Raw genomic sequence first — 19,692 nt, forward strand, 5'->3', positions numbered from 1 at the left:
ACACTTATCTTACCCGCAAACTAACCCTAAAGTCCGTCACTATCGCACACTTACCTTACCTGCACCCTAACCCTACAGTCCATCACTAACGCACACTTACCTTACCCGTACCCTAATGTCCGTCACTATCGTATACTTACACAGTCACACTCGTTTCACATGTCAGTGTTTTCAGCATCAGGATTTAGAACTGTCGATTATTTCCATTGTCGGTCTTCCGGTGTCAGTGTTCTCGTCGTCGGCGTTTCGATCTGTCGGTGTTCTCAGGTAGACTGATATTTATATATATATATATATATATATATATATATATATATATATATATATATATATATGTCTCTCTAAAATGAGATGACCTTGCTCTTTACTTGTTTAATTTACTGTAAATTAGCCCTGGTGGGCATTTATATAGAAGCTAATGTAACTGTAAATCACTGCATTCTTCCTCTAATTAACACATATCTTCCAATGTTCTTACTCTACCTAAGAGTTCGCTGCTTTTATTAGTATCAAAACTCCTGTTTTTCTTTCTCCCTCCCTTCCTGCATAGTGCTCCACTTTACCTCTTTCTTTTATTACTGTTTCATGTTCTCTGTTGTTTAAATCAGTCCCCTGCAACAATGCTACACTCATTTTACCCTTGGATATATACATCAGTGCATTTTTTTCTTTTTCTGCCATTGCCTTACCCATTTGCTTTCCACATTAAAGGATTCAGTGTCATGTCCTATCCTTTTTAAATTTGGTTTCCTTTATCTCTCCCTCTGTGTCTACAGTCTTGTTTCTGTGTTTTAATTGGTGTACATCTTTAGTATTTCATACAATTTAACCTGCCTGTACTTAGCCCTGCAGCAAAGATGTGGTTCAGTTGATAATAACACAATTGTAGCCTTATTTTCTCTCCTTTCCTTCAACTTAAATCAATAAACAACAATAACTATATACAACTCTATAAACTTTATGTATCTGTTGAGCCTGTGTATATCTTTGGCAGTGAATAAAGTCGCAGCTTTATCTCTTTCCTGCACTTCATCTGCATTATACTTCACTCAGTTGAGGGACTGCTGCACCCTTTAAACCAGAAGAAATAGAGTAGACCCTCTGTAGATTCACCCTGGTGGTTCTTGTTTATGTTTTCTCCATCCTTTTTGTACTTCTAATGCTGCCGCTAACTTCTTTAGCGTTTCTGCTGCAATCTCCCAAAATATTTTAAGTATATTTACTTTATTCGATTTGTATTGGATTTTCTCTACTTGTTTTCCCCTTCAGTCTCACCTTTTCCCTTTTAGTTTCTGAAGTATTTTGTCATTGCTACCCCTTTTTAAAAAAGTCGATCCACATGCATGTCCAGGCATTTGGTTATGGTGTTCTGCCAGTCTCGAGTGACTTATGCTAGAAGCACCTGTCATTCCTCCATTTGTAGTTCATACCTACTCAAAGTCCCTTCCCAAAATCTGCAACCCCCTTTCTCTGTCCTTAGTATCAAATTCCATTCAGATTTTGACCATGGTGTAGATGGGAGGAAAAATGGCGTAGGGGTTATCCTGAAGGAACAGTTTGCTAAGAGTGTTTTGGAGGTGAAAAGAGTGTTGGATAGAGTGATGTTTATGAAGCTGGAAATCGATGGTGTAATGATGAATGTTGTTAGTGCATATGCTCCACAAGTTGGGTGTGCGATGGATGAGAAAGAAAAATTTTGGAGTGAGTTGGATGAAGTGGTGATGACTGTTCCCAAGGGTGAGAGAGTGGTGATTGGAGCAGATTTCAATGGGCATGTTGGTGAAGGGAACAGAGGGGATGAGGAAGTAATGGGTAGGTATGGTGTTAAGCAAATGAATGCAGAAGGTCAGATGGTAGTGGATTTTGTGAAAAGGATGGACATGGCTGTGGTGAATACATATTTTAACAAGAGGGAGGAGCAAAGGGTGACATACAAGAGTGGAGGAAGATGCACACAGGTGGATTATATCTTATGTAGATGGGCCAGTCTGAAGGAGATTGGAGACTGTAAAGTGGTGACAGGGGAAAGTGTAGTTAGGCAGCATAGGATGGTGGTTTGTAGGATGACATTGGTGATCAAGAAGAGGAGGTGGATTGTGTGGTCAGCACCAAGGATCAAATGGTGGAAACTGAAAAAGGGTAATTGTGAGGTGGAGTTCAGGGAAGAGTTAAGACAGGCACTAGGTGGCAGTGAAGAGTTACCAAATAGCTGGGTAACTACAGCAGAGCTAGTAAGGGAGATGGCTAGAAAGGTGCTTGGTGTGACATCTGGAAAGAGGAAGGAGGACAAGGAGACCTGGTGGTGGAATGAAGAAGTACAGGAGAGTATACAGAGAAAGAGGTTGGCAAAGAAGAAGTGGGATTGTCAGAGAGATGAAGAAAGTAGACAAGAGTATGAGGAGATGAGGTGTATGGCAAAGAGAGAGGTGGTGAAGGCTAAGGATGAGGCGTATGGAGGGTTGTATGTAAGTTGGACAGTAAAGAGGGAAAAAAGGACCTGTACCGATTGACTAGACAGAGGGACCAAGCTAGTAAAGATGTGCAGCAGGTAAGGGTGATAAAGGATAATGAGGGAAACGTACTCACAAGTGAGGAGAGTGTGTTGAGCAGATGGAAAGAGTACTTTGAGGGACTGATGAATGAAGAGAATGAGAGGAAGAGAAGGTTAGATGATGTAGGATAGTGAATCATGAAGTGCAGTGAATTAACAAGGAGGAAGTAAGGATAGCTATGAAGAGGATGAAGAATGGAAAGGCTGTTGGTCCAGATGACATACCTGTGGAAGCATGGAGATGTTTAGGTGAAATGGCAGTAGAGTTTTTAACTAGATTGTTTAATGAAATCTTGGAAGGTGAGAGGATGCCTGAGGAATGGAGAAAAAGTGTTTTGGTGCCGATTTTTAAGAATAAGGGTGATGTGCAGAGCTGTAGTATCTACAGAGGGATTACATTGATCAGTCACAGCATGAAGTTATGGGAAAGAGTAGTGAAAGCTAGGTTAAGAAGGGAGGTGATGATTAGTGGTCAGCAGTATGGTTTCATGCCAGGAAAGAGCACTACAGATGTGATGTTTGCTCTGAGAGTGTTGATGGAGAAGTACAGAGAAGGTCAGAAGGAGTTGCATTGCATCTTTGTGGATTTAGAGGAAAGCATATGACAGGGTGCCTAGAGAGGAGTTGGGGTATTGTATGAGGAAGTCAGGAGTGTCAGAGAAGTATGTAAGAGTGGTACAGGATATGTACGAGGGTAGTGTGACAGCGGTGAGGTCTGTGGTGGGAGTGACGGATGCGTTTAAGGTGGAGGTGGGATTACATCAAGGATCAGCTCTGAGCCCTTTCTTATTTGCAATGGTGATGGACAGGTTGACAGACTAGATCAGACAGGGGTCCCTGTGGACTATGATGTTTACAGATGACATTGTGATTTGCAGTGAGAGTAGGGAACAGGTGGAGGAGATCCTGGAGAGGTGGAGATATGCTCTAGAGAGAAGAGGAATGAAGGTCAGCAGGACTAAGACAGAATATATGTGTGTGAATGAGAGGGAGGATAGAAGAATGGTGAGGATGCAGGGAGTAGAGGTGGTGAAGGTGGATGAGTTTAAATACTTGGGCTCAACAGTTCAGAGTAATGGTGAGTGTGGAAGGGAGGTGAAGAAGAGAGTACAGGCAGAATGGAGTGGGTGGAGAAAAGTGTCAGGAGTGATTTGTGACAGACGAGTACCAGTAAGAGTGAAAGGTAAGGTCTACAAGAGGGTAGTGAGACCAGCTATGTTATATGGGTTGGAGACAGTAGCATTGACAAAAAGGCAGGAGTCAGAGCTGGATGTGGCAGAGTTAAAGATGTTAAGATTTGCACTGGGTGTGACAAGGGTGGACAGGATTAGGAATAAACATATTAGTAGGTGAGCCCAGGTTGGAAGGTTTGGAGATAAAGCCAGAGAGGCAAGATTGCATTGGTTTGAACATATGCTGAGGAGGGATGCAGAGTATACTGGGAAAAAGATGCTAAAGATGAAGCTGCAAGGTAACAGGAAAAGAGGAAGGCCTAAGATAAGCTTTATGGATGTGGTGAGAGAGGACATGCATGTGGTTGGTGTGACAGAGCAAGATGCAGAAGACAGGAAGAAATTGAAACAGATGATTCACTGTGGCGACCCCTAATGGGAGCAGCCGAAAGAAGAAGAGAAGCTGTCCAGATATATTCAGGATATTTATGCTATTTTCCAGTTCCCAGCTAAGATTATGCCTCAAGATCTTGACTTCCAAAAAGTTAAAAGTTTAAAGAATGCTTTATCTGGTACCTAAACCCCACAAACCTCTGCTACGTCTGCATGCATACTTTATATACAGTGCTGCTTCTACACTCTGTTTTATGTTCACATGGTGCATCATTTCCTTTCTGTAGTTAATGATACCACTACCTAACAAGCTATTATATGCTTGAAATAATGGTTGGTTATTTTAATTTATTATATAATTTTTTGCAATTTAAAAAATCAAGGCCTCTCAACCTCAACCCCCCTCCCCCCAGCCTGCTATGTGTACCCTCTGGAGCCATTTCTCCCCAACTCACAAAACATCACGACCATATATGCCATGACCTCATCTTAGCCTACTGCTTTCCCTGACTTCATTTTCCTTAGTTCTGTTCTTACTTCTTCTAAGGCGGGCTCCTCTTCTTCTTTCACTGTAGGTTGTGTCTGGGGCAGTATAGCTTCCGTGAGGTTTACTTTATTTAGAAGCTGCTAGAAGTACTTTCCTCTGCCTTTGATGTCTTGTGGACTGATGAGCAGGTTGTTGTTGACATTCCTTATGAAGTGTAGCTGATGGCTATTATCTTTATGTTTCTGTCTTTGTTTTGCAACCCTGATAGAGTTTCTTTGCACCATTTGCTGATTACCTTTCCAGAGGCTGGCAGAGTGCCTCGGCTGCTTTCTTCTTTGCTATTGCAACTGCTCTCTTAGCCTCTTTGTAGTAGTATTCCTTCTTAGCCTGGTCAATCTTTTCTTCTTCCCACTATTTCCCCTGCACTCCTTTATTTTGATGACTTTCTGGACTTCTGGATTCTACCACCAGTTTTCTTTATCTACCTTATTTCCACACCTTGCCCAGCAGCACATGTATTTTATAGTCCTCACACATGCTGTTTTGAGGCACAGCCATTCTTCATCTCCACCTATTTCCTTTGCTTCCTGAGGTGTAAGAGCCTTGAGTACTTCCTTAAACTTTTGTGCTTTCTCTCCAGTCGACTTCCAGTTCTTCAATAAACCACAAAACAAATGGCCAAACAAGTAGCCAAATTAGAATTCTCTCTCTTTCGGCTTTTCCCAGTTAGGGGTTGCCACAGTGGATCACCTTGTCCAATCATAATTGGCAATAGAGCTTTTACAGTGTTTGGTTGCCAGCCCGGCACCCAACCTTCCAAAGAAGACACACGCACGCACTCACTCCTAGGGCCAATTTTAGCGTGTCCAATCCACTTGCAGCACGTCTTAATTAAAACACAACCAAAAAAAAAAAAAAAACCTGCACTTCTCAATAAATCAAAAGATTTTATTCTCACACCCTAATGTCTCGGCCAATAGGCTTTTGAAGAGATGAAAAAATTTAAAAAATACACCTTTATATATCAACGTCAGTTAACACATAAATTAAACAATTAAAAATGCATCCAATAAAAATTCTAAACTTATTAAACTACATCAACACTTTCCAATTACATTCTAAATTTAAACCAGTAGGTACCAAAGTACCATATTTTGAAATGAATATTGTTTCCTTATACAATAATTTATTTTTCAGTTCAGAACTAAAATATTGCCTTTTAAAGAATGAGGGTGATAATAAAATCCTTTGATTTATTAAGAAATGCACTGTTTTTTTTTTTTTTTTGGTTGTGTTCTAATGTCCAGTTCTTCAGCCTATTTTCTGTTGACCTTAGAGCCTTCTTTGACCACTGATTGCAGCTGATTATTTCAACCAGTGGGTTATGCTGTGGGCTGACTGTTTTACTGAAGATGACTTTGCAATCAATGATTCTACCCCAGTGCCCTTTCCTTACTAAGAGAAAGTCTAGCTGAGTTGCATCTTGGCCACTCTTGTATATAATCCTCTGACTGTCTGTCTTGCTGAATTGTTGGCTATCATCATGTCATTTGCCAGACAGAAGTTTAGAATGGTCTCTTCTTTATTACTGATACCCCACTCATGTGAACCCACTCAGTACTATCACCCTCTTCTGTCTGTCCCAATATATACATTCCAGTCCCTCATTATGAACAGCATCTCATGTTGTCCTGCTTTATCTAGTAGTTCCTGTAATTGCTGCCTGAATGCTTATTTTTCCTTGCTATCACAACCTTGCTGTGGGGCATCAGCTGAGATAGTGAATATTGCCCTATCCTGACACTGGATTCTGACTGTCATGAATCTGTCAGCAATTCTGAGGACATCCCACATTGTTTTCAGGAACCTCTCCATCACCACAATTCCCACACCATTTATAGTCTGTCCTCCCCCTTAGTAGTAGACACTGGATCCCAAACCAACTGGCTTTGCTGCACTGTCCTTCTACCTTGTCCCCTGGAGATAGATGTGTTATCTACTTCCCGGCTGTGAGCTGACAGTGAACCTGCATTGAGTATAGTAATTTTTAGTTTATGTTTGTCAGGTTGGTTGGTTTTATATCCAGTGTTTGCTTAACAAAGCTATCCCAGGTAAACTAAGATGGACAACTGGACACCAGAAAGCCAGTAGTTTATTGTTTCAGGGCAGCTGGCCTTTATGGCATGCACCCACTGGCCAATAAGGCACAAAGACCCATTCCCCATTTGCATGCATCCCTGGCATAGGTCAGAGTATGCTGGGTCTTTAACCCACTTATCATTGGCAAGTACCTATGTCCATTTTTGATGATATTAGTCTACACACTAGCAAATCACCTAGAGCCAATTTTTACAGTATTAGATGGCTAGACCTGACATGGTTTTGCATCTTCAAGTGGCTAGCTCTGACACTGTCACGGTCATAAGACTGCAGTTTAACTATTATTGGCCTAAGATTTTTCCTTTGTCTTTCTTCTGGTACAGTGACCCTGTCATTCTCTACATCTTTGTGTTGTTTAAGGGAATAATATTCCACTGATGAATACATTCCTTTCAGTCTTTCCAGGACTGCCATAAATCTCAGGTTCTCTCATCAGGACCTGTCCCCCAGTTGTGTCAGCTTACGAGACAGTTCTTTACATTTTATTTTATATTCTATGTTGCCTTTATTTCTACCTCTGGTGTCTGGAGCACTTTTAGTTAATCTGAGTACTTTAACAATGTCTCTTCTATTTCACAGATTTTCGTATTATTATTTGCAGTGTAGTATGTTAAAAGTCCCTCTGATCTTAAAAACGTCTGCATGAATTTTGTCTATTTTTTCATTCTAATGATCTTGTTGATTCCTCAGCCACAACTTCCGTCTTGCTATATTCTTCAAGATGTTTTCCATTTTCTTCTGCCTGAATTATTTTCTACTAACTTGTTATGCCCCAGTTCCCTGTCATTAGCCACTTTTCTTCCTTTACACAATCTCCTGGCAGACATGTTCTTCTCAATAGTATTTTCTAAGCACCATATTTTTGCAAGTTGTTTATCCCTCAGCTTGGAGCTCTTACAATAAGCTGTTCACTGCACTGTCACATAGTCACATACCAGAAGTCCCTTGCCAGCATTCCCTGGTAACATCTCGTGTGGTCAAATCCTTGCTTTACTTAGCTTCTATATGAGCTCATCCACTCTGGACATTGGATAAGTGTCAGATTTGGCATGTCATCCATTTTTTGGAAATCATTACAAAATCTTATTTAGCAATTTGGCTTAGGCACTAGCACATCTGAACTGTTCCATTCACTTTAGGACTCCTCAATAATTCCTAGCTTTACCTTTTTTTCACATCCTCACTTATTGGTATTCTTTGGAATGCTGGTACCCTGTGTGGTTTTGGGTTCACATTCTACCTGGCATAGTTTCAACATGACACAATATTAAATCTATCCTATCACATAGCTCATAAAAATACTTTTTTTTCCCTCAGTAAACACTCTTTTACTTCTTGCTTCTGGACCTTAGATAATATTTAACCATTTGGACAACAGGGATAGAGGGTATTATACTACTTTGTGTCACTAAGAGCTTCCAGGCTGAATACAGAAGCTTCCTCTTACCTCCATGGTCATAATACATTTAGGAAATAATACATCATCTCTGATTTTCTCCTTCTATTTTTGCCTTATTTTCCAGGTAACTTCATTAATTTTCTCTGTCAGCCCAAATGCCTCTTGACATATTACTAGAAACGTATTTACATAATAGAGAGACAGAGTTAATGCTAACACTTTGTACCTGATAGGGATCCAGCCAGAAAGATTTTCCACATTCAGACTCCTCTCCACAGATGCAGTGGAGCAGTTTCATATCTGTGTACTTATGAGTGTTTTCCCAGCTCTGGTCAGCTATCTCTTTGAAGAGCCTTTTAACTGCATTTTTATGGCCCTTGGTCTCCTGATTTAGTTTTATGAGTTTCCTCCAATTACAAGCAAGCAATCAATCACTTCCTATAAAACTGTATTTTATTGCACACACACACACACACACACACACACACACACACACACACACACACACACACACACACACACACACACACACACACACACACACACACACACACATGCAGGTGTGTGTGTGTGTGTGTGTGTGTGTGTGTGTGTGTGTGTGTGTGAAAGGCACATATACTCATACATATGCATATGTATATTTGTGTGTGTGGGGGGTGTGTGTTTGTGTGTGTGTGTGTGTGTGTGTGTGTGTGTGTGTGTGTGTGTGTGTGTGTTGGTGTATTAACAGGGATTTGTGAACTGGAATTTAGAGTTACATCTAAAATGTCAGGCTCAAACTGAAGGATTGCAGGAAGTATACAAAGTTCCTGAGTACAGTCATCTAAATCTTTATGTTTTTTGATATACATCTATAAAATGTTATTCTTCCTAGTTGTATTGGAAGAAAAGTCTAATCTGATGTTTTATTTTTGAATGTGATTGTTTAAGTTGTCTATTTTGTGTCCTGCACTGAGCAAAACTTGTGCTGCAGGTTTTCTAGCACTATTAAAATTGTTTATTTATACTTACTTACCTGTTTAAATGTGTTTACTACTTTACAACTGCCTCACCAAAGACTAAAATAATAGGGAAATAAAAGTTAAAAAACATATGGAAAATATTCCCAGTAATAAACAACTTTATGACATTATAATCAATGCTATTGCATTGTCTGCATGAATTTTGTCTATTTTTTCATTCTAATGATCTTGTTGATTCCTCAGCCACAACTTCCGTCTTGCTATATTCTTCAAGATGTTTTCCATTTTCTTCTGCCCGAATTATTTTCTACTAACTTGTTATGCCCCAGTTCCCTGTCATTAGCCACTTTTCTTCCTTTACACAATCTCATGGCAGACATGTTCTTCTCACTGGTAGTGGCTATTTAATAGTATTTTCTAAGCACCATATTTTTGCAAGTTGTTTATCCCTCAGTTTGGCGCTCTTACAATAAGCTGTTCACTGCACTGTCACATAGTCACATACCAGAAGTCCCTTGCCAGCATTCCCTGGTAACATCTCGTGTGGTCAAATCCTTGCTTTACTTAGCTTCTATGTGAGCTCATCCACTCTGGACATTGGATAAGTGTCAGATTCGGCATGTCATCCATTTTTTGGAAATCATTACAAAATCTTATTTACCAATTTGGCTTAGGCACTAACACATCTGAACTGTTCCATTCACTTTAGGACTCCTCAATAATTCCTAGCTTTACCTTTTTTTCACATCCTCACTTATTGGTATTCTTTGGAATGCTGGTACCCTGTGTGGTTTTGGGTTCACATTCTACCTGGCATAGTATCAACATGACACAATATTAAATCTATCCTATCACATAGCTCATAAAAATACTTTTTTTTCCCTCAGTAAACACTCTTTTACTTCTTGCTTCTGGACCTTAGATAATATTTAACCATTTGGACAACAGGGATAGAGGGTATTATACTACTTTGTGTCACTAACAGCTTCCAGGCTGAATACAGAAGCTTCCTCTTACCTCCATGGTCATAATACATTTAGGAAATAATACATCATCTCTGATTTTCTCCTTCTATTTTTGCCTTATTTTCCAGGTAACTTCATTAATTTTCTCTGCCAGTCCAAATGCCTCTTGACATATTACTAGAAACGTATTTACATAATAGAGAGACAGAGTTAATGCTAACACTTTGTACCTGATAGGGATCCAGCCAGAAAGATTTTCCACATTCAGACTCCTCTCCACAGATGCAGTGGAGCAGTTTCATATCTGTGTACTTATGAGTGTTTTCCCAGCTCTGGTCAGCTATCTCTTTGAAGAGCCTTTTAACTGCATTTTTATGGCCCTTGGTCTCCTGATTTAGTTTTATGAGTTTCCTCCAATTACAAGCAAGCAATCAATCACTTCCTATAAAACTGTATTTTATTGCACACACATACACACACACATGCGCACACACACACACACACACACACACACACACACACACACACACACACACACACACACACACACACACACACACACACACACACACACACACACACACGTGCAGGTGTGTGTGTGTGTGTGTGTGTGTGTGTGTGTGTGTGAAAGGCACATATACTCATACATATGCATATGTATATTTGTGTGTGTGTGTGTGTGTGTGTGTGTGTGTGTGTGTGTGTGTGTGTGTGTGTGTCTGTGTGTCAGTGTATTAACAGGGATTTGTGAACTGGAATTTAGAGTTACATCTAAAATGTCAGGCTCAAACTGAAGGATTGCAGGAAGTATAAGTACAGTAATCTAAATCTTTATGTTTTTTGATATACATCTTTAAAATGTTATTCTTCCTAGTTGTATTGGAAGAAAAGTCTAATCTGATGTTTTATTTTTAAATGTGATTGTTTAAGTTTTCTATTTTGTGTCCTGCACTGAGCAAAACTTGTGCTGCAGGTTTTCTAGCACTATTAAAATTGTTTATTTATACTTACTTACCTGTTTAAATGTGTTTACTACTTTACAACTGCCTCACCAAAGACTAAAATAATAGGTAAATAAAAGTTAAAAAACATATGGAAAATATTCCTAGTAATAAACAACTTTATGACATTATAATCAATGCTATTGCTATCTTTTAATGATCAGTTGAAATTAGTTTTTCATCTATCCTAGTCCATGATTTCTTTTTAGGTTATCTGATTAATTACAGTCTGTAAGATAACCCTGGCAAAGGGCAAGCTGTGAATATTACCAGGGAATATTGAGGACATTTGCATTATATACAAATATATTGTACTGTTTAAGACAGTGAGAGCATTTCATTGTATTAGTGTATCTGACCTAGGCTGTGTTTTAGAGTTAACTCTGCTTTATACCTCTTAGTGCATGTAGCCTAGACTTGACTTTTAAAAATATTGCTGATGGATACATAAAAATTAGTAATATGCAGCCTTAGGGGTGTTAAAATGCAATATATGTTCCTGGTTTTGTTTTCAACGAAAATTGTGTTTAACTGTGGGGTAGAAAGGATTTCCAGCATGTCTGCCAACACAGCTAGATCAGTGTAGATACAAATTAGTTTTATGAATTTATTTATTCTCATTCTACATATTGCTGATGTGCATGTAAAAATAATTGGCCATATGTAACACAGCTGTTTACTTCATTTTATAGATTGCAAAGAGTGAAATTAATAACTTCTATATTGGACTCATTTTAGGACTTGATGGAACATTCAGGTATGTATCTGGCTTTGTAAAACAGTCTTGTAAAATGTAGTGCCATGTGGAAAACAGATGTGTCAGATGCCCATAAGTACGTGTAACTGTTTTTAGTAGCAGGGCACTAAAATTTCTGTTGTATTTACATGAAGCTTAAGTTATGAAAAATAAAATATATTTTACAGTTCCCTAAACTTGTGGCTGCAGTCGCAGAAGTGTAAACGTCCTATGCTTTGTTGTGGGCTTAATTGCCAAGGTCAGCAACAACGGGTTATTCTTTCTTAGTAGTATTTGTGCGGATCCTATGTCTGAATTGATCCTTCTGTGCTGTTTAATGCAGTTTTGCTAATCATTCCTATAACTGGAGCGGTAGGTAGCATAGATAGAGAGAGGGAGAGAGAGAAAGAGAGAGACAGAATTATTGTTAAAAGTACTTTTTTTTTTAAAGTGCAATCATTTTGCATAGAGCTCTTTTAAATTTACCCAGTGCAACATTTTCGTCCATTAAATAGTCTTTTATATATACCTTACAATAGGATTATACAAGTGAACCAGTCAATCCCTACATAATGAGATGGATATTTATCACACACACTCAATGTAGTCTGCTTATCCAAAGCCTATACATTTTTTTTTACCTTTAGCAAAATAATTATTAAACATTGCCCCTATATTTTAACATGCAATCCCTATTTACAACTCAGCATTCAATTTATTATACATATACTGACATGATTCAAACAGCAAAAAATACACATAATATAAATAAATACCATACAAACTGTAGAGGAATTCAGGGAGTGATAACCACCCTATTTATCCCACTCATTGAATCACATTACTAGCCTCCAGGTTTCTTTAGGTGTTTCCATACCCAATATAATTCTTCACGGATGTTTTATTATATTCTGCAGCTTCTCCCCTCTTCTTTTGTTTCCTGATATACTTCCTACATTGTTAGACAAGAGTCTGTTTGTTCCTTTATTCCTAGAGCTCATCTCAGCGTCCCTTATCTCCCTCATCACTGACTTCTTTTATCTCCGGCTTTCCATTTTTTAATTATAGCTTTCTTTGTAACAATTGCTACCAATAATACTCATCAGAATCAGGATCACATTTATTGACCAAGTATGGCACATACAAGGAATTTGACTCCGGTTTTAATGACTCTCCAAGTATGAGTTACATAAACGACATATATGATACTATTAAGAACAAGACAAAAAAATGTAAATATACTTACATATACATATACATATATGTACATGGTGCAAAGTGCAACTCATTGCAAGAAATACCGAAATATACTCTGAAAGAAACAAGTATTAACAATTTGTAAAACAATACTGCAGAATACTCGGAGGCTTAGGAAAAAGAATACCCCAGCCTAATAACCTGAGTTAACTGTTTATGAACTTGATGGCCTGTGGGAAAAATGTTATATCTGCTTGTTTTGGTGTGTATTATTCTATAACTCCTGGCTGATGGTAATAGTTGAAAAAGATGGTGGCCTGGATGTGAAGGGTCGGTGATGATTTTCCCTGCCCTTTTCATGACTCTGAAATAGTACAGGTCCTGTAAGGAGGGCAAACTAGCACCAATTATATTTTCGGCAGACCTGACTATTCAGTGTAACCTATTTTTGTCATGATTAAACAGAGATCCAAACCACACTGCTATGGATAAGCTGAGAACAGACTCAATGACTGTTGTTTAGAACTGAAGCAACAGTTCCCGTGGGAGGTTGAATTCTTCAGCAGTCGCAGAAAGTACATTCATTGTTGTGCCTTTTTTATGATGGACCCTATGTTGGTCTCCCACTTCAAGTCCCGGGAAATTATAGATCCCAAAAACTTGAAGGATTCTACAATGGATGCAGCACTATTAAATATAAAGTGGGGGATAATATAGTAGTACCACTCATAAAGTCCACTGTCCTCTCCACAGTTTTAAGAGTGCTCAGCTCCAAATTATTCCGACTACACCAAAGCGCCAGCTGCTCAACCTCTCATCTGTATGCAGACTCATCACCATTCCCGATGGGCCCAATGATAGTTGTATTGTTCGTGTATTTAATAAGTTTGATAGAGGGGTCCTTAGAAGTGCAGTCATTAGTGTAGAGGGAGAATTGCAGTGGTGGAGCACACATCCCTGGAGGACACCTGTATCTATCGTGTGATAACTAGATGTAAATTTCTCCGGTTTCACCTGCTGTTTCCTATTTTTTAGAAAATTGGTGATCCATTGACAGGTGGAAGCAGGAATGGAAAGCTGTGAGAGTTTCAAGTGAAGAAGTTCCAGAATTATTGTATTAAATGCAGAGTTGGAGTTCATGACTAGAATCCTTGCATATGTCCCTGGGTTGTCAAGATGTTGAAATATATAGTGCAGGCCCATATTAACTGCATCATCCACTGACTTGTTCTGTCAGTAAGCAAACTGAAGGGGATCAGTGAAGGAGCTGTAATATCTTTCAAGTGAGCTAATACCAGCCTCTCAAAAGCCTTCATGACCACCAATATCAAAGCAACACACCTGTAGTCATTCAGTCCTGTTATACTGAATTTTTTAAGCACTGGAATGATTGTGGCTTGTTTGAAACATAAGGGAACTTCACACAGCTCTAATGATTTATTAAAAATCTGAATAAAAACAGGAACCAGTTGATCAACACAGGATTTTAAATATGAGGGTGAAACCTCATCTGGACCAGCTGCTTTCTTTATTTGTTGTCTTTAAAAAAAAAATGACACACATCCTCTTCAGAAATAATTTATGCTGGTTGAATGTGAGAATGTGTGGAAGAGAGAGTCGTATACGCCTGAACACTGACAGAGCTTGGGGCAGTGTCATTTGTAGCTTCAGGCTTATCAAACCTGCAGTAAAAAGCATTCAAGTCATTAGCCAGCTGGTAATTAGCTGCAGAGTAGGGGGGTGGTTTCCTGTAGTTTGTAATGTTTTGTAGACCTTTCCACACTGATGCAGGATCATTGGCTAAAAACTGTTTTTTCAGATTTTCAGAATAGTTTTTTTAGGCACTTTGACTTCTTTTGTCAGTGTGTTTCTTGCCTGTCTAAAAAGTGTTCTATCCCCACTTCTATAGGCATCTTCCTTGGCTTGACAAAGATGCTTAAGTTTAGCAGTAAACCAAGGTTTGCTGTTAAATTTTAACCAGGTCTTAGTGGACACATGTCTTCACAGAAGCTAACATAAGATGTTACTCTGTCTGCCAGTTCATGCAAGTTATCAGTAGACTCTTTAAAGACACTCCAATCTGTACAATCAAAGCAGGTTTGCAGCTTCAGCTTTGCCTCAACAGAAACTTTCTTAACCCTGATTTCTTTTCCTTAGACCAATGTAATGGAAACAGCTCCTCAGTAAAACGTTAACATGAGCCAGCAATTGCATTTATTAATCTTTCTAAGTCTGGTATGAGTTGAAACAGTTCCTCCTTGTCCTAAAATGTATGTTACCTACAGCCTCGTTTCCCTCCTCAAATTTGCAGCCCATTTCAGAGGCCTGTGACATCATCCTGCTTTCTTAGGCATAATAGTATCTGTGCAGACACATCCATGCAAACATCCTAAATGTCCTTGATTTTGTTGTGTACTAGAGGCCAATGCTGTTTGCTAGCATCATAACATGATCTGGGGTATACCAAGGGTCTAAACTCCATCCACGTTTCACCTTTATGTATGCTTAATTTGTTAGCTCCCATATAACCTTGTATGGCCATCCCAGCACTCTCTTCAAGGTTACTAATGCAGTCCTAGTTTCTATAATAAAGCTTATTATGGTGGACTTCTTTACATTGATACTATTCCCCATAATGTCTCTCCATTCCAATATCAGACCAGTATAATTTGTATAATCCCTTCCTGTAAGTTAAATTATGCTTTTAATTCCATTATGTTTTTATCTGCACTACCCTTAAACATTTCTCCCAAGCTCTTGGATTTTTATTTTCCACCTCTGGATATCTGAGGTCTTATCCATATCCTCTCCCTTTTAGGTGCCTTATCTAATAAGTATACTATTGGGAGTGCAGTACTGATTTAGGGTATAACCTCCTTTACTTCTAGTAGATTTCCCCAGCCTTGCTGGGTATGGGTCCTAAACTTATCATCCCCATCACTTCATTGAGTCCTCCCCACACCTGGAAAGGTTGTTGTGTGAGACAATCCCTTTTTTAGCAGATTACCATCTATTTCAATCTTAGCCTTGTAATTCTGAATTTGCAGCATACCTCTCAATCTTTTAGTGCAGGAAATCTGGACAAAGCCTGACGTAATGGGGGTACAAAGGCCCAAAAATAGGGACACATTTTAAACATTGCTCTTATAAACTTAGAAAGTTTCTAGAATAATGGGATTTGTGTTAGCATGCATTTTCTGAATGATATGAAGGCAGAAACTCAAATGCATGTCATTCTTTAGTGACCTGAATCCTTCGATCATCCCAGTGATTTGCCAAAGAAACACAATTTTTATGAGGAACAGACCAAAAATATGAGGCAAAAATTTGAACATTCTGCAAAAATCTATACAGTTGAGAGGTATGATTTGCAGTCAGTAAAGAAGCCTCAGTTGAACTGCTTTGTGAAAGAGTTCCATATTTAGCATACCCAGCCCTCCTTTTTCTATGTAGAATAACAACTAGTACCTTTTCATCCTCTCTCTGTCTATCTTGCTCTCTCTCTCTCTCTCTCCCTCTTTTATTTTCCAGGTGAAATTATTCCAACTCCTTAATGATTTGTTTCCAAATCTGGTCCTCTAGCTGATACCATTATGCTTGATTTACATACAGCACTAGATATACAATAAACTTTTTACTGCCAATTTCTTACTGTCTTCCTCCATGTGTATTATTTTCCATTTCCTTAATTTGCTAATTATAGTAACAGCTGTATCTTCCCACATTTCCTTTGCTTCTGGTTGGATATCTCACTTTACCCAGACTCCCTTGACCCCAAGGTATGGGTATGTTTTTACCATTTGAAATGGGGGGCATAGTTTGCTATTACAGTTTTGTTTTTGACATCTTAACATTGTATCCTGCCAAGATACTAAACAGATGCAGTTCCTTGAATAGGATCATTTTGTCCATCTCTGGATTTTTGATATAGAAAAGTATATCATCTGCAAACAGTGCGGCCTTCTTTTGTATATTCCCCTAGTTAACCCTTCCAGGATAGGTTACCTAATTCTTTTTACGACAGCTTCAAATAGAGATCAGACAGGAATGAGGAAATGGGGTAACCTTGTCCTGTACCTCAGAGAGGTCTATGATATCCAAAATACCCCCTAAACACTTTAAAACCACATTAAACATATATATATATATATATATATATATATATATATATATATATATATATATAAAATATACTGCCTGCCCAGTCTACTAGGAACCCAAATTCTTCAGAAGTATCTGACATAAATCACCATATAACACTGTTAAAGTCCTTTTCTACATCTAAACTCATAATTGTCAGCCTTTTCTTGTTTAAATATGCATCTTGTTGTATGAGCAATGTCTACCCCATGAAGCCATATTGCTCTTGTGCTACTATTCTCTGTTTTACCCTAGCCACTCTTTTAGCTATTCTAGACATACATATCTTATGACTGTGGTTTAGTAACAAAACTAGGTCTATACAAACCAGATATGATGTCTGTACAAGCCAGATCTGATGGAACTTTGTCCTTCTGTGGTATAATGACCAACACTGCCCCACATCATGATAGTATAATGACCGACACTGCCCCACGTCATGAAGAGGGAGTGTCTGCTCCTTGCAGGATGTCTTCAAATAATTTCCACCAAATCCACAATGCTTTCTCCTTCCTTCTTTTTCAGATCTCCATTGGATATCATTTGTTTTTGGTGTCTGCTCCACCTTCTGTACTGTTACTGCCTCACAAATGCGCCATTAAGATCTTTTTGTTCTAATCAGTTATTTATGGAAGTGCAGTTCTGTTAAGTAGATTTTTTTTCTCTGCCCCTATTCTCTGTTCTTATGTCTTGGTTGTATAACTTCTTGTAATATGCCACCATAGTCTCTCTTATTCCCTCTGGAGTCTTGACTAACCTCCCTTTGTCAACATTTCTTAATTTTCTTGCACACGTTCCAACTTCTGCAAATTTACACCAACAAACTCACTGGAGGGACAAGGTTGTAACTCAACACATCTACAGTATATGAAATATGTTACTGCTATAAGTCAAGGAAGGTACTACTTTGGCTGATTTTAAGGCCCATCTGGATGACAGATGTTCATCAGGGTTACCATGTATGGCCCTACTTGAGTTAGGAAATGAGCACTATTAAGACTTGTAAAGGGTGGACGGATCTTTTAAGTGTGTCTACTTGTAGGTTTAGATTGCTAGCCCTCTTATGGTTCTTATCATTGCTTGCCTAGTATTGCTGCTGTGTTCCTATTCATTACACTTTCCACCCATTTGTCTATAACTGACTAGTCATTTTACATGTCACCCGATCACTGTCCTGCAGTTTATTAAACATTTCTTCACATCTGCTGGTCCATATAATCCAAATAACACTCATTACTATTTTGTCCATCTTATTCCTCTGATGTGATGTATTTTCAGGATATAAACAATGAATTATCATTTCAATATTCAAGTTTTGAAATGATTATATTTAAATTCTGCACTAACTTTTTAGAAATCTCTTGAATTTTAGCACATTCCAACAAAGCACATTCTGTTGTTTCCTACACTTAATATAACTTACACATTCTTTCATCTTTTTATATTTTATTTGATGTTTTACATGTCATTTCCTTAACATCAGTCTTCCCAAAATGTATTATAATTATTTGACCATTTTAAATAGCTCCTGTCTCCTTTTTTAGTTTGTAATTATATCCATTCCTTATTTTAATGAAATAAAAATCTCTCCATTATATCTCCATACTGTTTTTTGTCTCTCTGTACTTATATCGTTAAACTATATTTTTCACATCTTAATTTTGTCAGCATGCATTTCAATTTCTATACTATCCACTTTTTTCCATTTTTGCCTTCCTCCAAAATCTTCCAAATCTCAGTACATTTCCCCCAGAAAAAAAAACACTTGTGCAATTAATTTTAATATTTCTACTTAAAATATTACATAGGTGCAGGGAAGCTAAATGAGCAGTCAGATTTTTAAACCCGGTCCACCATCTTTTTTATGGTATAACATCACTCTCTTTATGGGGTTTGGCTTTGACCAACCTATTGCTTTTAAAAAATATTTCCAATAAGCATCAACATCTCCTTGTGTCTCACCATCACCCAGAAATTATTACAGAATATTCCTTGCCACCTCTTGCTTGGTTTAACTGTTTCCCTAACCAACTAACTGCAGATGATGGAGATGCCAGGGTGGAATATATACATGCTGTGACTGCATTTTATATCTCTAGTATATGATTTTTGCAGATTTATACTCCCAAAACAATTGTTGTCTAAGGCACAATCCGTCATGTGTAGAATTAAGCATTGTACTCCGAAGCACTGGAAACTGTTGAAGGCTGGGGGGGGGGGGGTGGAGAGTGAGAGGGGCACTTAGTGATCTAAAATGGGCAATTTTTAAAAACTATTTGCTACCACAATATAGGTTCACTTGGAGGACATTTTAAGCTTAGACAATTTCCCTTTTTCCCTTTAGGTGCTTGAATTAACATTTCCTGATTGGTCTTACCTATCCCATGGCTGATAATCGTATATTATCCCTAGTGAGAATAAATGTGATCATACTATAGATAATTTGAGGGGACCCATTTAAGGGATGCAGCATTTAGGAACTCCCCCTATCCATTAGTGGTAGGAGGAGCAATCCTGGAGTACATTTTC

The 19,692-nt window shown here is 38.4% G+C and overlaps 1 protein-coding gene across 2 annotated transcripts in view; it reads left to right on the plus strand.

Annotated features, from left to right (window-relative positions):
- The window catches only part of MRC1 (mannose receptor C-type 1), a 1,874,292-nt gene that overhangs the window by 1,029,400 nt on the left and 825,200 nt on the right, over positions 1 to 19,692 (plus strand). For both annotated transcript variants that reach the window (XM_044064625.1, XM_044064626.1), the window contains exon 18: positions 11,783 to 11,847. In XM_044064625.1, coding sequence (XP_043920560.1) covers positions 11,783 to 11,847 — 65 coding nt within the window. The remainder of the gene's footprint in view (positions 1 to 11,782; positions 11,848 to 19,692) is intronic.

Source organism: Protopterus annectens, chromosome 3.part0 (assembly GCF_019279795.1).
Source record: "Protopterus annectens isolate FY-2018-M chromosome 3.part0, PAN1.0, whole genome shotgun sequence".
NCBI classification, from domain to species: Eukaryota; Metazoa; Chordata; order Ceratodontiformes; family Protopteridae; genus Protopterus; species Protopterus annectens.